Below are 23,986 nucleotides of genomic sequence, written 5' to 3' on the forward strand. Positions count from 1 at the left end.
ACTTGAGCCCTGGTGGCGCTGCCTGGCTAACACCCTTCTCCAGCATCAGCTGGCCCCAAGCAGCACATGCCCACCCCCACCGCCCCGTCCCCAAGAGCCAGACCGACCCCCATCCCTAGGGGGGATGTCTGGGGCACGGCGGGAAGAGCTCTGGGGTCAGACGTGTGGGGCAGGACTCATCTGTGGGGAAGGATTTAGATGGGTGCCCTGCGGCCATGTGGGGAGAGCCGGGTTCGATCCCCCCCCGCCAGCCCCACAAGGGGAGCCGGGTTCCAACCCCCTCTGTAGGACCCAGACCCCCTAGAGCAGCTAGGTTCAAACTCCCTCCCCCCGGCCCCGGAGGGCTCGTCCTCCAGTTCACTGCAACCTGCAGGTGCCCCTTGCGATGAAGTGGGACCGTTCTTAATGTTTCCTCTGAATAGTGTGGGGGTGCCTCAGTTTCCCCTATGCAGTTCTTAAGTATCTAGGGGGTGGGATAAGGGTGTATGATCATTGCAGAGCCCTAGAGGGCAGGTGTGTGCAGGGGTCTGGACACAGAGAATGGCCAGCACCCTGTTTCCTGGCCAGTGATGGCCTGGGCCCTTCCCCCCTGCAAGGTGAGAGCTAAAGGGTTGGAGAACAAAGGACTCAGGTGCCCTCCTGGCCCGGGAAAGGGACAAAGCCCAGAGGAGGAGGGTCTGGAAGGAGTTTCAGTTTGGGGCTGGTTGGAGACATGGAGTGAAGGGCAGACATGGTTGTCTGGCTCACTGCCCCCCAAAATGGACCCAGCTAAGGGGTCCAGTTCTCTGCACCTACAAGCTCTGTTTTAGACCATGTTCCTGTCGCGTCTAATAACCTCTGTTTTACTGGCTGTCTGAGAGTCACATATGACTGCGGAGTTGGGGGGCAGGACCCTCTGGCTTCCCCAGGAGCCCCACCTGAGCGGACTCACTGTGAGAAGCGCACAGAGGGGCAGAGGAGGCTGAATGCTCCGAGGTCAGACCCAGGAAGGTGGAGCCGGGGGAGCTGTGTGTCCTGCAGACAGGCTGCTCCCAGAGAGGAGACTTCCCCAGAGTCCTGCCTGGCTTCATGGGGAGCAGGTCCAGAGCATCACCCAGGGACCCCGTGACACCCCCCCACCCCAGTTTCCCCAGCTACAGCCTGGTGCCCCCTGCCCCCCCCAGTACCCTCTGCCCCCCCCCCGTGCTCAGCGCCCTCCACTCACCGGAGCCGGTTGCGCAGCGCGGTGACCTCGCGGTTCATGGACTCGGCCGACTCGGTGACGTCGTCCAGCTCCCGCTGCAGGCGGCGCCGGCCGGAGTTCGCCCGCGACGCCTCCTCCTCCGCCTCCTCCAGCTGCCGCTTCAGCTGCTTCAGGCGGATGTGGCCCTTCTCCACCTGCCGGCACGGAGCGGGCGGCTCGGCACGGAGCGGGCGGCTCGGCACGGAGCGGGCGGCTCGGCACGGAGCGGGCGGAGCGGGGGCGGGAGCGGGCGGCTCGGCTCCGAGCAGGCGGGGGCAGGAGACTCGGCAGCAGGGGCGGGAGCAGGCGGCTCGGCTCGGAGCTGGCGGGGGGCGGGAGGCTCGGCGGGGGCGGGAGCGGGCGGCTCGGCGGGGGGCGGGGCGCTAGGGCCCACCTGCCGTAGGGGGTCGGTGGGGGGGGCTCCGGGCCGCAGGGAGTCCGGGGTGCTGGGCCACACATGCCGGCGCAGGGAAGTTTGGCAGGGGGCCGGCGGGGGGGTGCATTGTGCTGCGAAGGGCCGAGCAGGGCAGGGCTGGCAGGGGGCGCCATGGGGCAGGGCAGGGGGTCAGTGGCGGGTGCTGTGCTGCGAGAGAGGGGGAGTGCCATAGCACAAAGGGCTGAGAAGGCCATGGGGCAGGGGGGGCCGTGGGGCAGGGTGGGGGGCTGTCAGGGGGTGCTATGGGGCAGGGCAGAGATTGCCGGGAGGGGCGCCGTGGGGCAGGGCAGGGCGGTGGGGATGCAGAGGGCAGGGCAGGGCAGGGGGCTGGGGGAGACGTGTAGGCTGGGGCAGGGGGCTGGGGGGGTTCCGGTGGGCAGGACTGGGGGGACGCATGGGATGGGGGAGGGGCAGGGGGCTGGGGAGCGCCAGGGGGCGGGTCAAGGGGCCGGAGGCGGATGCGTGGGGTGGCACAGGGGGCTGGGGAGGATGCGTGGGCTGGGGCAGGGGGGCAGGGGTTGCAGGGGAGCAGGGGTTGCCGGGGGGTGGGCGGGGGGGCGCCGGGGGGGCAGGGCAGGGCAGGGCAGGGCAGGGGTTGGCAGGGGGTGGGCGGGGGGGCGCCGGGGGGGCAGGGCAGAGGGCTGGGGAGGGCAGGGGGCGGGGGGGGGCAGGGGTGGGGGAGGGCAGGGGCGGGGCAGGGCAGGGCGGGGGAGGGCAGGGGGCGGGGCAGGGGGCGGCGGGGGGGCAGGGGGCGGCGGGGGCAGGGCAGGGGGCAGCAGGGGGGCAGGGCAGAGGGCTGGGGAGGGCAGGGGGCGGGGGAGGCAGGGGTGGGGGAGGGCAGGGGCGGGGCAGGGGGCGGGGGGGGCAGGGGTGGGGGGGGGCAGGGGCGGGGCAGGGGGCGGGGGGGGCAGGGCAGGGGGCAGGGGCGGGGCAGGGGGCGGGGCAGGGGGCGGCAGGGGGGCAGGGGGCGGCGGGGGCAGGGCAGGGGGCAGGGGCGGGGCAGGGGGCGGGGCAGGGGGCGGCGGGGGGGCAGGGGGCGGCGGGGGCAGGGCAGGGGGCAGCAGGGGGGCAGGGGGCGGGGGGGGAGGGCAGGGCAGGGCAGGGCGGGGGCGGGGGGGGGCAGGGGTGGGGGAGGGCAGGGGCGGGGGGGGCGGGGCAGGGGGCGGGGGGGGCGGGGGAGGGCAGGGCAGGGCGGGGGAGGGGGGGGCAGGGGCGGGGCAGGGGGCGGGGGGGGCGGGGGAGGGCAGGGCAGGGCAGGGCGGGGGAGGGGGGGCAGGGGCGGGGCAGGGGGCGGGGGGGGCGGGGGAGGGCAGGGCAGGGCGGGGGAGGGGGGGGCAGGCCCGTACCTGGTCCTTGAACTGGTCGGCGCTCCGGCGCTCCTCCTCCACCTGCAGCACCACCTCCTTCAGCCGCTTCTCCGCCCGGCGCACCAGCTTCCCCGACAGGATCCGCTCCCTGAGCCGGGGGGCAGGCCGGGGGTCAGCTCCCGGGGGGTGCGCCACACCCAGAATCCCCCGGGGCAGCCACCTCCCTTCTCTGACCCCCGGTGGCTTCTGGGTAGACAAACGCCAGGCCCCACGCCCAGCCCTGGCCATAGCTCTTGCCCCGGGGCATGCTGGGTAGTCCGGCCCCCTGGTCCCACAGCAGTGGGTTGTGCCCCGGGGCATGCTGGGTAGTCCGGCCCCCTGGTCCCACAGCAGTGGGTTGTGCCCCGGGGCATGCTGGGTAGTCCGGCCCCCTGGTCCCACAGCAGTGGGTTGTGCCCCGGGGCATGCTGGGTAGTCCGGCCCCCTGGTCCCACAGCAGTGGGTTGTGCCCCGGGGCATGCTGGGTAGTCCGGCCCCCTGGTCCCACAGCAGTGGGTTGTGCCCCGGGGCATGCTGGGTAGTCCGGCCCCCTGGTCCCACAGCAGTGGGTTGTGCCCCGGGGCATGCTGGGTAGTCCGGCCCCCTGGTCCCACAGCAGTGGGTTGTGCCCCGGGGCATGCTGGGTAGTCCGGCCCCCTGGTCCCACAGCAGTGGGTTGTGCCCCGGGGCATGCTGGGTAGTCCGGCCCCCTGGTCCCACAGCAGTGGGTTGTGCCCCGGGGCATGCTGGGTAGTCCGGCCCCCTGGTCCCACAGCAGTGGGTTGTGCCCCGGGGCATGCTGGGTAGTCCGGCCCCCTGGTCCCACAGCAGTGGGTTGTGCCCCGGGGCATGCTGGGTAGTCCGGCCCCCTGGTCCCACAGCAGTGGGTTGTGCCCCGGGGCATGCTGGGTAGTCCGGCCCCCTGGTCCCACAGCAGTGGGTTGTGCCCCGGGGCATGCTGGGTAGTCCGGCCCCTGGTCCCACAGCAGTGGGTTGTGCCCCGGGGCATGCTGGGTAGTCCGGCCCCCTGGTCCCACAGCAGTGGGTTGTGCCCCGGGGCATGCTGGGTAGTCCGGCCCCCTGGTCCCACAGCAGTGGGTTGTGCCCCGGGGCATGCTGGGTAGTCCGGCCCCTGGTCCCACAGCAGTGGGTTGTGCCCCAGGGCATGCTGGGTCGCTGGTTCCCAGGCTCTGCTCCTCCACCCCCACCCTGCTGTCCAGCCCCAGGGCACGCTGGGTAACCCCCCCAGGGGCCTGGCCCCAGGGTCACCTGGACTCCTGCTCCAGCTGCTCCTCCAGCTGGGCCACCTTGGCCTCCAGGGTGGCGATGGTCAGCTTGTGCTTGGCCTTGACGGAGGAGTCCAGCTCGCCCAGCTTGGCCCGCAGCTCCTTGTTCTGCCGCTCCAGCTGCTGCCGGGCGTTCTCCGCCTTCTGCGAGAAGCTGCGCTCGGCCCCTAGCTCCGTCGTCAGTGTCTCCACCTGCGGGGGGGCGGGGGCGGGTCACGGGGCGCCTGGGACCCCCTGCCCCAGCGGGCGCTTCCCCTGGCAGTCAGTGCTGGCCCCGAAGCCCTAGGGTGGCACAAGGGGGCGCTGGGCTGCGGGGAGCGGGGCGGGGGCTCAGCGGGGGGCACTGGGCTCGGGGGAGTGGGGTGCGGACTCCACGGGGGGTGCTGGGTTGCAGGGAGCGGGGCGGGGGCTCAGTGGGGGGCGCTGGGCTGCGGGGAGCGGGGATAGGGGCTCAGCGGGGGGCGCTGGGCTCGGGGGAGTGGGGTGGGGACTCCACGGGGGGTGCTGGGCTGCGGGGAGCGGGGCAGGGGCTCAGCGGGGGGCGCTGGGCTCGGGGGAGTGGGGTGGGGACTCCACGGGGGGTGCTGGGCTGCGGGGAGCGGGGCAGGGGCTCAGCGGGGGGCGCTGGGCTCGGGGAGTGGGGTGGGGACTCCACGGGGGGTGCTGGGCTGCGGGGAGCGGGGCGGGGGCTCAGCGGGGGGCGCTGGGCTGCGGGGAGCAGGGCGGGGGCTCAGCGGGGGGCACTGGGCTGCGGGGAGCAGGGCGGGGGCTCAGCGGGGGGCACTGGGCTGCGAGGAGCGGGATAGGGGCTCAGCGGGGGGCGCTGGGCTGTGGGGGGCAGAAGGGAGCTCCGCGGGGGAGGCTGCGGGGTTCTCAACACCCCCCACCTGCAGGCTCAGCTTGCGGTAACGGTCGTTCAGCAGCTCCCCGTTGCTCTGCTCCTCGTCCAGCTCCTCCTCCAGCTGCCCGATCCGGGCCTCCAGGTGCCGCTTCTCGTCCAGCAGCGCCGACCTGTGGGGTGGGGGGGGGCTGGGCTAAGGAGGGCTGGGGGCCGGGGCAGGGGCGGCTCTGGGGCGAGCAGCTCCTGGTCCGTGCCCAGGATACGGGTGCTCGCAAGGGGGCCCGGGTGGGGAATGGGGCAGTGGGTGGGGCAAGTGAAAGGATGGCGTGGGGTTTGGACATGGCATACATGGGGGCATGGCTAGGGCAGGGAGGGGGGCAGGGACAGGGGGCGGGGCCCATGGCAGCAGGAGGTGGAGCTCGCAACAAGCCAGAGGCAGGGGAGGGAGGGGGCGGGGCCCGCCACGGGCAGGGGGGCGGGGCCCGCCACGGGCAGGGGGGGCAGGGCCTGCCACGGGCAGGGGGGGCGGGCTTTATGCAGCGGGGCAGGGCCCAGGGCCCTCCTCATCAGCAGGGGCGGAGCCAAGGCAGTGGGCGGGGCACTCACTTGCCGCTCACGCCATTGGCCAGCTCGTCGGCCAGGTCGTCACGCTCCTGCTGCGTCTGCCGCTTGGCTCGCTCCGCTGCCGCCAGCTCCTGGAACCGGTGGGGGAGGGGTCAGAGGCAGCGGGGTCCTGGCTGGGCTCGTCAGGCGTTGACACCCCCCCACAGCGCATACCCGCCCCCACCACAATAGCTCCACCCCCTCACCTCGCATAGCGGCAGTAGCCCCGCCCCAATTGAAATAGCCCCACCCCCTCTCCTCCTGCAGTAGCTCCGCCCCAAATGAAAGAGCCCCACCCCCTCACCTCCTGCAGCTGCAGTAGCTCCGCCCCCAAATGAAAGAGCCCCACCCCCTCACCTCCTGCAGCTGCAGTAGCTCCGCCCCCAAATGAAAGAGCCCCACCCCCTCACCTCCTGCAGCTGAAGTAGCTCCGCCTCCAAGTTTTTCAGCTTCTTCTCGTTCTCCCTGGACTGTTGGAAGATTTCCTCGCGGGACGTGCGCGACTCCTCCACCTCCCGCCACAGCTCCTTCATGTGGGCCTGCGGGGGATGGGTTGAGAGCAAGCAAGAGACTCCCTCCCCCGGATGCCGGGGTCCTGTAATGCAGGGTAATCCCGGCTCCTGGGCGCCCGGACGCCAGGGTCCCATAACACAGGGTAAGCCCCACTCCTGGGCACCCGGTTGCTGGGGTCCCATAGTGCAGGATAAGTTCCACTCCTGGGGCACCTGGACACCGGGGTTCCATGACACAGGGTAAGGTCCACCCCCAGAGCGCCCGGACACCAGGGTCCCGTAACACAGGAGGAGGAAAAGCAGGATACTCCAGCTCCCAACACGCACTGCTCCCCTTGTGGCTTCCCCCGTGGCACAGCTGGGCGCCCGAGGCCCCTCCCGCAGCCCCCCAGGTCCCTCCCCCTGGCCCCAAGCCACGCCCCCCACCTGCAGTTTGCGGAGCTGCTTGACGGCCTCTTCGCGCCCCTTGTTGGCGGCGTCGATCTGCCCCAGCACCTCCTGCAGGTCCAGCTCCAGCTTCTTCCGCGCCGCCACCACCTGGGCCCGCTGCTTCCGCTCGCCGTCCAGCTCCTGCTCCAGGTCCCGCACCTGGGGGGGGCAGGGGTCAGCCACGGCCAGCGCCCGCCCTGCCCCCGCCAACCTGCCGGCCCCGGCACACCCACCTGCTTGGAGAGCAGCTTCTTCTTCTCGTCGTTGGTGTCGTCGCGGCTCTGCAGGTCCCGCTCGTGCTGCGCCTTCATGGCCTGCAGGGTCACCTCCAGCCGCAGCTTCCCGTCCTCCGTGGCCTGCAGCTCGTCCTCCAGCTCCTCCAGCTGCGCCCGCATCTCCTGCACCTGCTGCTCCAGGGCCCGCTTCGACCGCTCCAGCTCGTGGACCTGCAGGAGGGCACGGACCAGGGTTCCCAGCGTGCACCGGGCCACTGTCCCCGCTGCACCGCGCCAGAGCCCCCGGCATGCACCGCGCCACCGTCCCCGCTGCACCGCGCCAGGGCCCCTGGCATGCACCGCGCCACCTTCCCCGCTGCACCGTGCCACCGTCCCCGGCATGCACCGCGCCACCGTCCCCGCTGCACCGCGCCAGGGCCCCCGGCACGCACCGCGCCAGGGCCCCCGGCACGCACCGCGCCAGGGCCCCCGGCACGCACCGCGCCACCTTCCCCGCTGCACCGCGCCAGGGCCCCCGGCACGCACCGCGCCACCGCACCCGGCACGCACCGCGCCAGGGCCCCCGGCACGCACCGCGCCAGGGCCCCCGGCACGCACCGCGCCACCGCACCCGGCATGCACCGCGCCAGGGCCCTCCCGGACACATACCGCTGTGTTACACCCCACACCCCTCCCCGAGCTGGGGAGAGAACCCAGGACTCCTGACTCCCAGCCCAGGCCCCCCTCCCCACGCCGAGGTGGGGGCGGAACCCAGGCGTCCGGGCGGGGCTCCTTACGTTCTTGCCGACGTCGTCCTTGGAGCTGACCAGGTCATCCAGCTCGGCCCGGAGCTGCTTGTTCTGCCGGTCCAGCTCCTCCCGCAGCTCCAGCGCCTCCTCCAGGGCCCGGCTCAGCGACAGCACCTTGGTCTCCTTCTCCCGGGCCTCGGCCTCGGCCCGGTCCCGCTCCTCCGCATGGCGCGACGACACCAGCTTCTCCTCTGCCAGCATCTGCCGGGGGGCCAGAGCGTCGTGGGGGGGCCTGGGCAGGCTGGGGGGCCGGAGTGTGGGGAGTAGGGTTGGGGAGGATCAGTAGCAGTGGAGGGTTTGTGGGTGGGGTTGGGGGCAGCGTGGGAGGAGAATGGGGGAGGGAGGCAGTGGGGGGGCAGCAGCTGCAGGGGGCTGGGGGGAAGCAGGGCTGGGGAGTATGGGGGAGGGGAGCAGTGGCTGGTGGGGACAACGGGGGGGTCAGGAGCAGTGGGGGGTCAGCAGTGAGGAGCAGTGGGGGTGGGAGCAGTGGGGGGAGCAGGGGTGGGGAGCAGCGCCCTCACCTGGTCGAACTTCTTCTGCCGGCGCTCCAGGTTGGCCACGGCCTGGCGCTGCTGGCCCAGCTCCAGGCTGGCATCGTCCAGCTCCTGCTGCAGCCGCGCCCGGCTCTTCTCCAGCTTCTCGGCCGCCTGCGCCTTCTCCTCCCAGCGCTGCCCCAGCAGCTCCAGCTCCCGGGCCGCCCGCCGCCGGGCCTCCTCCAGCGCCTCCGCCGTGCCCGCGTCCTCCTCCAGCTTCCGCCGGGCCTCCGCCACCTGCCGGCAGCAGGGTCAGCCGGGGCGCGGGGCCTCCCACCCCGGAGTCCCCCATCCCGGAGCCGGCCGGCCCCACACGCCCCCGGAATCCCCCACCCCGGAGCCGGCCGGCCCCCGGCGCCCCCGGAGTCCCCCATCCCGGAGCCGGCCAGCCCCCGGAATCCCCCACCCCGGAGCCGGCCGGCCCCCGGCGCCCCCGGAATCCCCCACCCCGGAGCCAGCCGGTCCCAGGACACGCACCCCACCCCAGCCAGCAAATGGTCTCGCCCTTGAGAGATGCTGGGATGCCAGCAGGGACGAAACAAAGAGGGGCTGGGGCAGGAAACACTGCACCCGCTGTGCCAAGCACAGTGCACCAGTGCTTTGCAACCAATGCATCCCCCTCATGGCATCCCCACGCTGCATCCCTACACACTGCACCCCCCTGCACTGCAACCACTAAATCCGGGTCTTGGTGCCCACTGCATCCCCCCACATGGCACCCGCTGCACCTTTCACACTGCGCTCACTGCACCAGTGCTGGGCACCCACTATGTCCCCATGCTGCACTCACTGCTCCTCCATGCTGCACCAGCCACTCTGCCAGTGCCTGGCACCCACTGCACCCCCTTCACTGTATCCCCACACTGCGCCCACTGCACCCCCCCACACTGCAACCATTGCACCAGCACTTGGTGCCCACCTCATCCCCTGCACTGCTTCCCCTGCACCAGTGCTGGGCACCCACTGCGTCCCACATTGCGCCCACTGCACCTCCACCCGGCACCAACAACTGTGCCAGTGCCTGGCACTCACTGCATCCCCACACTGCACCCGCTACTCCCCACCCACTGCACCCTGCATACTGCCACACTGCGTCCACTGCACCCCCTTCACTGCAACCACTGCACCAGCACCTGGTGCTCACCTCATCCCTTGCACTGCACCTACTGCACCAGTGGTTGGTGCCCATTGCATCCTGCCACACTGCATTCACCATACTGTGCCCACTGCACCCCTCACATGGCACCCACGGTACCCTTCACACTACATCCCCCACACTGCACCCACTACACCAGTGCTTGGCATCCCCTGCATCCCCTGCACTGCAGTGTCACACGCTGTATCCCCCACAACACACCCACTGTATCCCTCACTCTGCATCCCCCACACTGCACACACTGCCATCATCTGGCACCCACTGCATCCCCACACTGCACCCATGGCACCCCTCACATAGCACCCACGGTGCCCCTCGCACTGCACTCACTGCACCAGCGCTTGGCACCCACTGTATCCCCTGCACCCTCCCACTGCACCCACACAGTTAGCCAGCACCGTGCTTGCTGCACCCCCCTGCGGCACCAGGCCGGGCTCACCTGCTGCTGCAGGCCCTGGACCTGGCGGCTCAGGTTGCCCTTCACAGCCTCCTCCTCCTCCAGCTGCTCCAGCATGGCGCCCTTCTCCTCCTCCAGCTGCCGCACCCGTGAGCTCAGCGCCAGCTTCTGCCGCGTCTCCTCCTGCAGCAGCTCCTGTGTGGGGGGCCACCCCGGGTCAGAGACCCTGCTGCAGGCCCCTCCCCCCCCGACTCCGGGTCAGAGACCCCACCACAGGCCCCTTCCCCCTCCAACCCTGGGTCAGAGACCCCACCGCAGCCCGACCCTGACCACAGGGCAGAGACCCTACCCAGAGCAGAGACCCCCGCCACAGTCCCCTGCCAGACCCCCAGGCCCAGGGGAAGAGCCGCCCTGTGCCTACCGGACACCACCCTCCCCACACTGCCCAGGCCCTGCTTCCCTGGCGTCACCCCACCTAGCTCCCCTCACCCAGGCCCCATTCCCAGCCCCCTCTTCAGACACTCTGCTCCACCCCTCCCCCCCACCCCACACCCTCCCACCTCTGCAGTAACCCCGTGCTGCCCAGAGCCCATCCCCCCACCCCGAACCACTGCCCCCAACCCGGCACCTGCTGGGCTCAGCCCTGTACCCCCCAGGGGGGCCCTACCTGGGCGTCCTGCAGGTGGGACTCCGTGCTGGCCAGCTCCTTGGTGAGCTTGATCGTCTTCGACTCCGTGGTGCCCAGGGCCCCCGAGACGCTGTCCAACTCACTCTGCCCGGGGGAGACGGGGCCAGGGGGGCTCAGCAACCCTGCTCCATGGCCTCCGTCATCCCACAGGGGTGATCCAGGGGGGCAGGGAGGGGGCAGAATACCGGGGTAGATGGGCCAGTGGGTGGGATGGAGAGGGCAGGTTACCAGCGTAGATGGGCGTGGGGTGGGGGGGGTGATCCAGAGGTCAGGGAGGGGACAGGATACTGGGGTATATGGACCCATGGGGCAGGATCCTGGGGTAGATGGCCCCAGGGAGGTGATGGAGGGGGCAGGATACCGGGGTAGATGGGCCCAGGGGAGCAGGGAGGCGGCAGGATACCGGGGTAGATGGGCATGTGGGGGTGATCCAGGGGGCACAGAAGGGGCAGGATACTGAGGTAGATGGGCCCATGGGGTGATGGAGGGGGCAGGATACACGGGTATATGTAACCAGGGGGCAGGGACGGGGCAGGACACTGGGGTAGATGGGCCTGTGGGAGGGATGGAGGGGGTGGGACACCAGGGTAGATGGGCGTGAGGGGGTGATCCGGGGACAGGATACTGGGGTAGATGGAGTGGGCGGGATCCATAGGTCTGATCCAGGGGGCAGGAAGGGGGTGGGATACTGAGATAGATGGGCCTGGGGGGTGATGGAGGGGGCAGGATACCAGGGTAGATGGAGTGAGCAGGATCCATGGATCTGATCCAGGGGGCGGGATACTGGGGTAGATGGGCCTTGCGGACTGGGGGTGATGGAGGGGGCGGGATCCAGGGGTCTGATCCAGGGGTCTGTGGGGGTCTCACCTGCAGCTTGCCCACGCGGTCGGCAAGCTCGGCCTTGGCTCGCTCGGCCTCGCTGGCCCGGATCTGCAGCTCCTGCACCTGCCCCTCCAGCTTCTTGCGGCGCTGCTCCGAGTCCAGCCGGGCGGCCTGCAGCCCCTTCACCTCCTGCACCAGCTCCGCCTTCTCCCCCTCCAGCACCTGCTTCGCCTTCTCCAGGGTGCCTTTCACCTGGGGGGGCCGAGAACCACCTCACACAGAGCTGACGCCCCACAGCACAGCCTGAGAGAACCCAGGAGTCCGGGCTGCCAGCCCCTGCCCCCCTGCTCCCACCACTAGCCCCCACTCCCCTTCCGGAGCTGGGGAGAGAACCCAGGAGTCCTGGGTCCCAGCCTCTGCCCAAGCTAACCCCGCTGAGCTCTCCCCAGGCAGATGGATGGGGGAAGGCTGGGGGAGCCCAGCCCGACGGAGATCCGGGCACGGGAGAGTAGGGGGACCCTTCCCCTCCCAGCCCGTACCCGGCGGGACTGCTCCAGCTGCTCCGACAGCTCCTCCAGGGCATGGGTGTGTCGCTGGCGAATCTCCAGCACCTGCGCCTCGTGTACCTTCACCTCGTCCTCCATCCCCTTCTTCAGCTCGGCCACCTCCTGCTCCCGCTTCGACCTGCGGGGGGCGGCAGTGAGCCACGGGCCGGGGGATGGGGCGCGCAGGGCTACTTCTCCAGGGACCCCTCGCTCTGCGCTGAGACGTGGGGAGGGCTGGGTGCCCGGGGATGCGGCTGGCTCTGGGGGGAGGTGGTCGGCTGCGTGGGGACATGGCCAGCTCCCAGGGGAAGCGGACTAGGTGCGTGGGGATGGGGCTGGCTCTGGGGTGAGGTGGGCCAGCCCTGGGGAGGCAGCCAGATATAGGGGGGAGTCAGGCCGGGGTGCAGGGACGCAGCCAGCCCCAGGGGTAGACAGGCCAGGCACACAGGGACGTGGCTGGCTCTGGGGGGAGGGAGGAGGGCTCCGGGGAAGGTGCACGCCAGCCCCAGAGGTAGGCAGGCTAAGCCCGGGGACGCAGGGGTGACTCTGGGGAAGGTGCACGGGGATGCAGCTGGCTCTGAGGGGACGCGGGCAGCTCTGGGGAGGGTGCGCAGGGATGTGGCTGGCTCTGGGGGGAGGCGAGCCAGGCTCAGGGACGCGGGCGGCTCCGGGGAGGGTGCGCGGTGATGCAGCTGGCTCTGGGGGGAGGCGAGCCAGGCCCGGGGACGTGATGCAGCTCCGGGGAGGGTGCTCAGGGATGCGGCTGGCTCTGCGGGGAGGCGAGCCAGGCCCGGGGATGCAGGTGACTCTGGGGAGGGTGCGCGGGGATGCGGCTGGCTCTGGGGGGAGGCGAGCCAGGCTCAGGGATGCAGGTGACTCTGGGGAGGGTGCGCGGGGATGCGGCTGGCTCTGGGGGGAGGCGAGCCAGGCCCAGGGACGCAGGCAGCTCTGGGGAAGGTGCGCGGGGATGCGGCTGGCTCTGGGGGGAGGCGAGCCAGGCTCAGGGATGCAGGTGACTCTGGGGAGGGTGCGCGGGGATGCGGCTGGCTCTGGGGGGAGGCGAGCCAGGCCCAGGGACGCAGGCAGCTCTGGGGAATGTGCGCGGGGATGCGGCTGGCTCTGGGGGGAGGCGAGCCAGGCCCGGGGACGTGGGCAGCTCCGGGGAGGGTGCGCGGGGATGCGGCTGGCTCTGGGGGGAGGCGAGCCAGGCTCAGGGATGCAGGTGACTCTGGGGAGGGTGCGCGGGGATGCGGCTGGCTCTGGGGGGAGGCGAGCCAGGCCCGGGGACGTGGGCAGCTCCGGGGAGGGTGCTCAGGGATGCGGCTGGCTCTGCGGGGAGGCGAGCCAGGCCCGGGGATGCGGGCGGCACTGCACCGTAGCTCCTGCTGGGTTGCGGTGGAGTCCAGCGTATCCTCCAGCTCGGTTTTCAGGGCCTCCAGCTCTTCGCCCAGGTCCCGCCGTTGCTTCTCGGCCTTGGCCCGAGCCGCCCGCTCCATCTCCATGTCCTCCTGCAGCTCCGTTAGCTGGGCCTGCAGCTCCCGCAGGGCCTTGAGCGCCTGGTTCTTCTGGGCCGCCTCCTCCTCCAGCCTGCGGGGCAGAGAGTGGGTCAGCGCCGCGGGGGGAGGGGGGAGACGGGGTCAGTGCCGGGGGGGAGGGGGGCGCCACAGGGGGACGGGGGAGAGCGGGTCAGCGCCGTGGGAGGGGCAGCCAGGGAGCAATTCCCATCCCTAACCCAGGGTGGGGCCCCCAGAAGGGGGTCGGTGGCTATAGGAGTGGCAGGGGGATCCCAGTGGGGAGGGCAGGGCGGGAGGAGGATCCCAGTGGGGCGGGCAGGGCGGGGGTCCCTGCCCACGGGAGGATGGAGCAGGGATCCTAGGGGAGGGGGCCGGGGGGCCCCAGGCAGAAGTTGGGGGCGGATCTCTGGGGGGACCCAGCCGGGGGATGAGGAATAGGGGGGCTCCGGGTGGGGCTCCAGGGGGGCACCTGGCCAGGGCGGCCTGCAGCTCGGCCTCCTTGCGGGCCAGCTGGGCCCGGAGCTCCTCCAGCTGCTGCTGCAGCTCCAGCAGCTGCTCCTGCAGGTCGCTCGTCTCCCCGTCCAGCCGACGTCGCTGCTTCTCCAGCTCCTGACGCCCCTTCTCCTCCTTCTTCAGCCGCTCTGCGGGGGGCGGGGGGTCAGCGAGGCCCCACACCGGCCCCCCCGCTCAGCTCCGGGGAATCCCTTCCCCCGCCCCCCAACGCGCGGCTCAGCCCGCCCAGGGGTCAGCACCCGGCGGGGGGCTCCCACCCCCTGTGCCTGTCGGACGCTGGGGTCCCCCAGGGGCCCGTCCCCCACCCCTCACCTTCCATGTCGGCGAGGACGGCCTCGTATTTGTTGCGCAGCTTGGACAGGCTCTTCACCTTCTCCTCCTCCTCCGTCACGTGCGAGCTGAACTCCGCCAGGCGCTCCTCCATCAGCTTCCGCTCCTGGGGGGCACGGGGCGGGGGTGAGGCCGGGGCGGGGACCCACCCGCTCCCACCAACCCTCCCTGCCAGGACAGGAACGGGGATGGACTCCAGCTAGGGCGCGGGCGGGTTCGGGGTGACGCTTCATAGCTGGATCCGGATTCAGATCCCAATTCTTACGGAAACGCCGATTCTGACAGATCACGGCACAGAGCCAGCTTCAGCTCTGGGTCACACCCCAGCTGGCAAGGTCCTGATCTGGATCACGGTTCAGATCAGCCATCCCAGATTTGGGTTCAGAGCTGGACTGCGAATCAGTTGAGAGTTTGGGTTCTAATTCCGATTCGTATCCAGATTAGGGGTCAGATGCGGATTTGTAAAATCCCCATCCAGGCTTGGATTCAGATTCAAAGTTGCATTCACATCTTGCACCTGCATGAGATCTGGATCCAGATTCACATCAAACCCAGTGCCAGATCAGGATCAGAAAATCAGATTTAGATTCAAATTCAGATACAGACCCAGTTCTGGACTTTAAATCAGATTTTGGTGTGGACTATGATTCAGATTAGGATCAAAACTGTGACTAAGGGTCAGATTAAGATTAAAATGCAGATTAAAATCCAGATTCAAGAGCGCACTGTGATTCAGATCAAGGTCCAGATTTAAAGTGAGATTAAAATCCAGATCTGCATTAAAATCCGGAGTAGGTTTGGTTTCAAATTCAGATCAAGAGTCAGATTAAGTGTGAGATTAAGAGCCATATTCAGGGGGCAACTAAACCGGATCCAGATTCAGAGTGAAATTAAGACATGGACTCAAATTTAGATTAAGATTCATATGTAGATTTGAATTAAAATTCAGATTTGGAGTGAGATTAAGATCCAAATTCAGATTAAGATTTAGTGTATGTTTGGATTCAAATTCAGATCCAGAGTCAAATTAATATCCAGAGTCAAAGTGAGATTAAAATCCAGATCCAGAATAATACCATGACCTGGATTCAAATCTAAATTAGGATTCACATGTAGGTTTAGATTAAAATTCAGATTCAGAGATTCAGATCCAGATTAACAATTAGCATACATTTGGATTCAAATTCAGAACCAGACTCAGATCTGGATTCCAATTCAGTGAGAGATTAAGATCCAGAGTCTGAACCAGATTCAGATTCCAGTCAAGGTGTCACGAAAACCACATATCCCAATTAAGATCCGGAGTCACATCTGGATCACAATTGAGATCTCAGTTTGGGCTCAAACCACATTCCAATCAAGAGGAAGAACAGAATCCAAACTGAAACTAGGACAGACCCAGTGGCATCTCCCCCCACTCCCAAGAAGAACCCAACACTGGCGGCGGGGGCTGGCAAGGTGGCAGAGAGTCCCACAGGGAGGGGGTGCGAAGGGTGGACCGGCCAGCGGGGGCTGGACTCCCCTGCCCAGCGTGCGGGGCCCATGACCCGGGGCCCCCTCACCTTGTGCAGCTTGGAGTTCTGGTCCTCCAGCAGCAGCAAATCCTCCTCCATCTTCTTCAGCTTGGCCTCCGTGGTTACCTTCTCCAGCTGCAGCTTCTGCCGAGCCGCCTCCTCTTCCTCCAGCTGCTCCTCCAGGTCCTGGGGGACAGCGGGGGGTCAGGGGGCTGGTCGTCGTCAGGGCTTAGGGCATGGGCACCGGCAGGGGTCAGGGGATGACCATCGGTGGGGCTCAGGGTGTGGGCACCCGTGGAGGGTCGTGGGGTGTGGGGCTGGCTGGCAGTGGGGGCCGCCGGGCTGCACCCTCCCAAGCCAGCCCGGGGAGAGAGGCGTCAGTCCCAGAACAGCCCCACAGGGCCCCCTTCCCGATCTCAGCTCTGGGAGTGGAGCAGGGCCTAGTAATTAGAGCAGGGGGGCTGGGAGCCAGGACTCCTGGGTTCTCTCCCCAGCTCCGAGAGAGTAGTGTGTCCTAGAGGTTAGAGCAGGGGGGCTGGGAGCCAGGACTCCTGGGTTCTCTCCCCAGCTCCGAGAGGGTAGTGTGTCCTAGAGGTTAGAGCAGGGGGGCTGGGAGCCAGGACTCCTGGGTTCTCTCCCCAGCTCTGAGAGGGCAGTGTATCCTAGAGGTTAGAGCAGGCTGCTGGGAGCCAGGACTCCTGGGTTCTCTCCTCAGCTCCGAGAGGGTAGTGTGTCCTAGAGGTTAGAGCAGGGGGGCTGGGAGCCAGGACTCCTGGGTTCTCTCCTGGCTCTGGGAGAGAACGTGGGATACCAGCCAAGCCCCAGGTGGTGGCCCAGCCCCCCGCCAGCTGGGCTGTGCCCCTCGGGTCATGCCACCGCCAGGGGTCTCCCCCCCACATCCCCTGGTACCTGCACGTGCTGCTGCATCTTCTTCTTGTCGTTGTGCAGCTGCTGGCATCGCTCCTCCTCCTCCTCCACCCGCCCCTCCAGCTCCTGCAGGATCTCCTCCAGCTCCTGCTTCTTGGTGGCCAGGCGCGCCCGCAGCTCCTCCGCCTCGGCGAACAGCTCCGTCTCCGCCTGCAGCTGCTCCGCCAGGATCGTCTTCTCCTCCGCCAGCTGCGGAGCACGGAGGGGCTAGTGCGCTGGGAGCCAGGACTCCTGGGTTCCATCCTCAGCTCCCAGGGGAGGGGGGGGCAGTGGGGCTGGAAACCAGGACTCCTGGGTTCCATCCTCAGCTCCCAGAGGGGAGTGGGGTCTAGTGCTTAGAGCAGGGAGGAGCTCGGAGCCAGGACTCCTGGGTTCTCTCCCCGGCTCTGGGAGTGGAGTGGGGGTTAGTGGGCTGGGAGCCAGGACTCCTGGGTTCCATCCACAGCTCCCAGAGGTGAAGGGGGGGGGCAGTGGGGCTGGAAGCCAGGACTCCTGGGTTCCATCCTCAGCTCCCAGAGGAGAGTGGGGTCTAGTGCTTAGAGCAGGGAGGAGCTCGGAGCCAGGACTCCTGGGTTCTCTCCCTGGCTCTGGGAGGGGAGTGGGGGTTAGTGGGCTGGGAGCCAGGACTCCTGGGTTCCATCCTCAGCTCCTAGAGTGGAGTGGGGGCTAATGGTTAGAACAGGGGGGACTGGCAGCCAGGACGCCTGGGTTTTCTCCCCAGCTCCAGGACGGGAGTGGGGTCTAGTGGTTGGAGTGGTGGGGGGCTCAGAGCCAGGACTCCTGGGTTCTCTCCCCAGCTCCAGGAGGGCAGTGTGGGGTGGGAATCGGGGCCTTTTCTGGGTCCCTCGCTCCCCCTCACCTGCTGGTATTTGCTCTCCAGCTCCCTGAGCTCACTCTGGGTTTTCACGTGTTGATCCTGCACCTTCTGCAGCTCCACGGCCTTGGCCTGCATCACCTCGTCCTGCCGCGTCACCTGCAGCAGTGGCTTCACCTGCGGGGAGGGTCAATGGGGGTGACTCCAGACCCCCCCCATGCACACACCCTGACCCCTGACCTTGGATCCCAGCTCCCTGCCTCCAGCCTGGCTCCTGAGACCAGATCTCCCCCACCCCCGCCTCCCCGGGGCCTGCGCCCCCACCCCACCCCACCCCCACATCCCCACCCCCGCCTCCCCGGGGCCTGCGTCCCCACCCCCACATCCCCACCCCCACCTCCCCAGGGCCTGCGTCCCCACCCCCACCCCGACATCCCCACCCCCGCCTCCCCAGGGCCTGCGTCCCCACCCCCACATCCCCACCCCCGCCTCCCCGGGGCCTGCGTCCCCACCCCGACATCCCCACCCCCGCCTCCCCAGGGCCTGCGTCCCCACCCCCACCCCCACATCCCCACCCCCGCCTCCCCAGGGCCTGCGTCCCCACCCCCACCCCCACATCCCCACCCCCGCCTCCCCAGGGCCTGCGTCCCCTCCCCCGACATCACCACCCCCGCCTCCCCAGGGCCTGCGTCCCCACCCCCACCCCGACATCCCCACCCCCGCCTCCCCGGGGCCTGCGGCCTCCCCCAGCCAGTACAAACTCAGGGCCCCTCCCACACGCGTTACCCCCCAGCCCGGCACCTTGGTGAAGAGACGCCACCATTGCCAGTGGCGCAGTCTGAGGTAGGCGGCGCAGTTCCGCTGCATCACGCGCAGGGCGCTCGTCTGCTGCTGCTTCTTCGTGAACGCCCTGCGGGGGCAGCCCGTCAGCCCGGACGCCTGGGTTCCCTCCCCGCTCCGGGCGGGGAGTGGGGACTAGTGGTTAGAGCGGGGGGGCTGGGAGCCCGGACGCCTGGGTTCCCTCCCCGCTCCGGGCAGGGAGTGGGGGCTAGTGGTTAGAGCGGGGGGGCTGGGAGCCCGGATGCCTGGCTCCTCTGCCCGGCTCTGGGCGGGGAGTGGGGGCTAGTGGTTAGAGCGGGGGGGGCTGGGAGCCCGGACGCCTGGCTCCTCTGCCCGGCTCCGGGCGGGGAGCGGGGGCTAGTGGTTAGAGGGGGGGGGCTGGGAGCCCGGACACCTGGCTCCTCTGCCCGGCTCCGGGCGGGGAGTGGGGGCTAGTGGTTAGAGCGGGGGGGGCTGGGAGCCCGGATGCCTGGCTCCTCTGCCCGGCTCTGGGCGGGGAGTGGGGGCTAGTGGTTAGAACGGCGGGGTGGGCTGGGAGCCACGACCTTTCCCTTCACAACCCTGAGAAGTGGGGCCCCGCCCACACCTAGCCAAGCCCCGCCCACCGGCCCCTGGTCGGTCCCAGTGGTAGGTATTGCCCTGGCCCCGCGCTCCCCCCAGAGCTGCATGCATGCCCCCCCCCCCGGCACTCACTTGCGGGCCAGGTACCCACGCGCGGCAGCCTGGAAGGAGACGATGATGTCGGTGATCTTGAGGTCCCGCTCCTCCTCCAGGTGGGCCAGCACCCCTGCCCGGAAGAAAATCTTGCTCTGGCCGATGCGGTACAAGTTGGCGTCGAGCTCCAGGGCCTTGATCTGGGGCAGGAGGAGAGTCGGGGGGTGAGCGGGGAAGCAGAGGGGGAGCCGGAGCCCCCTACCCAGCCGGGGTCCTCCCCACACGACATCCACCCAGCAGGGCATAGTCCTCAAGGCAGTGGGGACGGAGGTTTGTGGGGGAAAAAGGGGGGTGGAGCAGTGGAAGGGTAGATGGGGGGTGTAGAGAGATAAGGGGGTCAGGGATGGGGAGGGGGCTGAGGGGGTGGCTGTGATGGGGCTGAGTCCGGGTTGCTCCCAGCTTGGGGGCCAATCCCCAGGGTGGGTGGGGTCTGCCTCTCAGAGCCCCTCCCCCTGGGCAGGCCCCACCCCTGGCCCCACCTCCTGCCCCACCCCATACCATGCGCTCGCAGGCCTGTTTCCCATCCATGAAGCCCTTGGGGATGGCGTTGGAGGTCAGGATCTCATATCTGCAGGGGGGAGGGGAGAACACAGGTCAGGGGTCACACAGCCCCTCCCCCACACCCGTCCAGAGCAACCGGCGGGACACCGGGGTAGATGGGCCCGGGGAACCAGACGCGGGAGGCGGGATCCCGGGGCAGATGGGCCCAGGGAACCAGACGCGGGAAGCGGGAGGCGGGATCCCGGGGCAGATGGGCCCGGGGCGGAGGCGGGAGGCGGGATCCCGGGGCAGATGGGCCCGGGGCGGAGGCGGGAGGCGGGATCCCGGGGCAGATGGGCCCGGGGAACCAGACGCGGGAGGCGGGATCCTGGGGCAGATGGGCCCAGGGAACCAGACACGGGAAGCGGGAGGCGGGATCCCGGGGCAGATGGGCCCGGGGCGGAGGCGGGATCCCGGGGCAGATGGGCCCGGAGCGGACGCGGGAGGCAGGATCCCGGGGCAGATGGGTCCGGGGCGGAGGCGGGATCCCGGGGCAGATGGGCCCGGGGCGGAGGCGGGAGGCGGGATCCCGGGGCAGATGGGCCCAGGGAACCAGACGCGGGAAGCGGGAGGCGGGATCCCGGGGCAGATGGGCCCGGGGCGGAGGCGGGAGGCGGGATCCCGGGGCAGATGGGCCCGGGGGTACCTCTGGCGGAACTCCTGGAAGATGATGCGGTTGGGGAAGCCCTGGCGGCAGATGCGGATGCCCTCCAGCACCCCGTTGCACCGCAGCTGGTCCAGCACCAGGTGGGGCTCCAGCTTCCCGGCCTGCGGGAGGGAGCGTCAGAGCCCAGGGAAGCGGGGGGAGGGGCATTCGTGCAGCACACCGGGGCTGGCACGCCAGGGCTCCCGGCACCCACACGCTGCCCCTCTGCCACCCAGGGGCACCACGCCAATGCAGGCTGCAGCTCTGTGCACCAAGCAGGGCAGCTGCCCGCCTGCCCGGGACATGCTCGTTTGCATGCCCACCCCAGGCTGGCACTACGAGCCCTCGGCCATGCTCACGCTTGCTGGCCCTTGTCCCTTCACACTTCCACGGCACGCTGGTGCCAGCCCTCCAGAAGCCCCTTCGCCAGCTCACCCTCGCATGCCCTCCCTTGTGCACAATGGCTGACATCGACTCTCCCAGGGACACACGCTCCTTCACTCGTGTGCGGATGCACAGGAGGACACATGGGGAGTGGTGCACGCCCATCCAGGGCACGAGCACCTTCATATGTGTGCACACTCGCTCGCTTTCACCACAGCACACGCTTCCTCGGACGTTGATGGTGCTTGCACCATTTTGCACTCACACTTCATGTCACAAGCACTTCACGCTTCTCCCCACATTGAAAGTACTTGCACAATTTTTGCACACAATTGTTTTTGCACAGTCATTCACACTTCACACATGAACAATGGTGCTTGCACTGTTTTGCACACTCATTCTCACTTGGCTGTTCACACTTCCGCCTACGCTGATGGTGTTCACAAGGCTTTGCACACTCACACTGCCCAGCATGGACGATGTCACAGAGATTCACATTTCCCAGCACACACAACGGCACTTGCACAATTGTGCATGCACACTTGCTCTTGCACCAGCCATTCACCCTCCCCTGCAGAGACACTAGAGCTCACCCAGTTTTCCACATTTGCTCTCACAGGATGGATCACACTTCCCCACATGCTGACAGTGCTTGCATGGTTTTCCACACTCCCACTCTGTCTTACACGGCAGTGTGCACTGCCACACATGAGCAATGCCACTTTTGCACACTCACATTAGTGCTCTCACCACAGTTCACATTTCCCCACATGCACAATGGCGACTGCACGATTTTGTGCTCACACTCACTCTAACACAGCCAGTCACACTCTGTGCATGAAATTGGCACTCACACCATTTTGCACACTCACACCTGCATGGCCATTCACACTCCCCTACATGAACAATGACACTCATACTGTTTTGCACACACACTTGCTATTGAATGGCAGATCACTCTGCCCTGTAGGAATGATGCCACTTGTGCACACTCACATTTGCTCTCGCACAGTGGTTCACATTTCCCCACATGCACTGTGACACTTGCACAATTTTGCACTCACACTTGCTCTCACACAGCTATTCAGTCTGACCTGCAGGGACAATGGTGCTCACCCAGCTTTGCACACACACAGACCTCACACTCACACTCAGTTCATACTTCCCCAGGCGCTGACTGCTCTTGCACAGTTTTGCACACTCACTGTCGCACAGCGAGTCACACTTCCCCACATGCACTATGGCCCTCGCACGATTGTGCACATTCCCACTCACTCTCACATAGCCATTCTCACTCCCCTGCACGAACAATGCCGCTCACACAGCTTTGCACACTCCCCCTTGCTCTCGCACGGCAGGCCCCATGCTCCCGCTTGCCCGATTCAGCCCCCTTGCTCCCACCACCATTCCCCACAAGTGCCACACCCCACCCTGGCGGGGCAACTGGCCCTTCCCCTTGTGCCCCCTCGCGTGCCCAGTTGGCACCAGGGCCCGACGGCTCACCCTCTTCTCGTGGTTGGGGATGATGCAGCGCACAAAGTTGGGGTTGGTGTTGCGTAGGGTGGCCATGAGCTTGGCCAACGACTCCTTGTAGAGCTGGCCCACGGTGCGGAACATCCCCTTCTTGGTCTTGTAGGAGGCCCCGAAAGCCACATCCCCCATGCCGCTCACCTGGTCCAGGCCCACTATCCGGTCCACTGTGGGTGAGGGGGCGGGGTCAGCCGGGAGCCCCCTCCCATTCCCCGAGCCCCTGCCCTGCGCCCCACAGCGTCCCCTGATGGGAAAGGTGGGGCTGGGGTAGCGAGGAGCCCCCCACACAGCCAGACCCCACAGCGTCCCCTGATGGGAGAGGTGGGCTGGAGTAGTGTGGAAACCCCCCACATGCCAGCGCCTGACAGCGCCCCTGCTGTAGCGGGCATAGGGCCCTGAATGGATGGAGGATGCAGACGGATGAGCCACGGGGTGACGGAGGAACGGTCCTTATTCCCCACCCACCCACTGACCTGACAAAGGGCCAGCTGGGGGGACCACTACTTGGTGGGAGGGGGGGCCTGGCTAGATGGGCTCCTGACCCCCCCTCCCCCCCAGTGCTTAGCCATTGCAGCTAGGCAGGGATCTGCCCCGGGGCTCAGCAATCTTAGCGGGGGGGCAGCCCAGGCTGGGGGGGGGGGGCGGGTGATGTGAGGGGGACGAGCTGGAAGATGTGATGGGGGGCAGCCCAGGCTGGGGGTGTGATGTGAGGAGGGGTGAGCTGGGAGGGTAATGGTGGGCAGCCCAGGCTGGGGGGGTGATGGGAGGCAGAATGTGGACGTACTTTCACCTTGGCTTGGGGACACCCCGGCGTAGCTGTCAAAGAAATAAACCTTCTGGATGTTCCCGATCTCTGGAGAGGCCGATGCCGGGGGCAGAGGGGAGGGGGGTATGAGGGGGGCCGGGTGGGGAGGGTTAGACAGACAGACAGAGAGAGAGATCAAGGACGGATGGACAGAGAAATCAAGGACAGACGGGGCCAGGCCCCGAGGGCAGAGAACACAGGAGAACAGCGAGAGCCAGTTAGTTACAGCACCGGGGTGGGTGTCAATGGCGGGGAGGGGAGAAATCATAACTGGGGGAGGTGGGGGGGAGGTTAAGGGGGCGGAAATCATCCCAGAGCCCCCCATCCCCCAGAGGACGAGAGGGGATGTCCTCCAGCAGCACCCCCGGTCCTGAGGCCAGCAGAATGCCGCGGGGTGGAGGAGAGGTCACGAATTAGTGGGTGCTACCGAGGTCAGAGAGGTCAGGGGAGGGGGGGTTCGGTGCCAGGGGGTGCTAGTGACCCCACACACACCAGTTATTTACAGTGGGCTTTGCTTTGAGTCACCTGATTCCTGGGGAGTGAGTGTGGGGGGACAGGTGGGGGACAGTGGCTGGGGCTGTCTGTGGGGGGCCTGGGGGGTGCACAGAGGTGCCATGCCAGGGAGGTCTGTGGGGGGAGTGGCTGGGGCTGTCTGTGGGGACCTGGAGGGTGCATGGAGGTGCTGAGCCATGGGGGCCTGTGTGGGGCAGTGGCTGGAGCTGTCTGTGGGGGGCCAGTGGAGACCTGGGGCTGTCTGTGGGGAGCCTGGGGGGTACAGGGAGCTGCTGTGGCTGAGGCAGTAGACGAAGAGAGCAGACAGTGGCTCCGTGGGGAGAGTGAGGGTGTTACCCCTCCAATCCCCCCCAGCCCAGCACCGCCCCCCCCCGGCCCTACCGTCCTTCCAGAGCTCAGCAGTGAAGCGCTCCGCGCTCTGGTGCAGCAGGGTGGCCACGTTGTCGTTCAGTGGGTCCATGTTCTTCATCAGCCACTCGTCTGCCTTGTAATCCACCTGCCGGGGGCGGGGAGAGGGGCATGGGTCAGGGAGACTGGGGGACACCAGAGCCCACACAGCCTG

The 23,986-nt window shown here is 68.2% G+C and overlaps 1 protein-coding gene across 12 annotated transcripts in view; it reads right to left on the reverse strand.

Moving 5' to 3' along the window:
- Positions 1–23,986, reverse strand: part of LOC140902180 (myosin-14) — a 50,798-nt gene that overhangs the window by 3,218 nt on the left and 23,594 nt on the right. For 5 of the 12 annotated variants that reach the window (XM_073321983.2, XM_073321984.2, XM_073321974.2 and 2 more), the window contains 27 exons: positions 23,806–23,920; positions 22,891–22,959; positions 22,080–22,273; positions 20,193–20,314; positions 19,505–19,574; positions 18,986–19,146; positions 18,254–18,362; positions 17,498–17,629; positions 16,621–16,827; positions 15,760–15,897; positions 14,180–14,303; positions 13,824–13,995; positions 13,215–13,427; positions 11,835–11,979; positions 11,341–11,547; positions 10,453–10,557; positions 9,828–9,980; positions 8,221–8,469; positions 7,688–7,900; positions 6,909–7,121; positions 6,673–6,834; positions 6,145–6,273; positions 5,738–5,826; positions 5,178–5,301; positions 4,274–4,482; positions 3,005–3,113; positions 1,205–1,377 (listed from right to left, as the gene is read on the reverse strand). In XM_073321983.2, coding sequence (XP_073178084.2) covers positions 1,205–1,377; positions 3,005–3,113; positions 4,274–4,482; positions 5,178–5,301; positions 5,738–5,826; positions 6,145–6,273; positions 6,673–6,834; positions 6,909–7,121; positions 7,688–7,900; positions 8,221–8,469; positions 9,828–9,980; positions 10,453–10,557; positions 11,341–11,547; positions 11,835–11,979; positions 13,215–13,427; positions 13,824–13,995; positions 14,180–14,303; positions 15,760–15,897; positions 16,621–16,827; positions 17,498–17,629; positions 18,254–18,362; positions 18,986–19,146; positions 19,505–19,574; positions 20,193–20,314; positions 22,080–22,273; positions 22,891–22,959; positions 23,806–23,920 — 4,106 coding nt within the window. The remainder of the gene's footprint in view (positions 1–1,204; positions 1,378–3,004; positions 3,114–4,273; positions 4,483–5,177; positions 5,302–5,737; positions 5,827–6,144; positions 6,274–6,672; positions 6,835–6,908; positions 7,122–7,687; positions 7,901–8,220; positions 8,470–9,827; positions 9,981–10,452; positions 10,558–11,340; positions 11,548–11,834; positions 11,980–13,214; positions 13,428–13,823; positions 13,996–14,179; positions 14,304–15,759; positions 15,898–16,620; positions 16,828–17,497; positions 17,630–18,253; positions 18,363–18,985; positions 19,147–19,504; positions 19,575–20,192; positions 20,315–22,079; positions 22,274–22,890; positions 22,960–23,805; positions 23,921–23,986) is intronic. The other 7 variants (XM_073321980.2, XM_073321978.2, XM_073321982.2 and 4 more) reach the window with 2 other exon arrangements.

The sequence above is a fragment of the Lepidochelys kempii genome, chromosome 23 (genome assembly GCF_965140285.1).
Source record: "Lepidochelys kempii isolate rLepKem1 chromosome 23, rLepKem1.hap1, whole genome shotgun sequence".
NCBI classification, from domain to species: Eukaryota; Metazoa; Chordata; order Testudines; family Cheloniidae; genus Lepidochelys; species Lepidochelys kempii.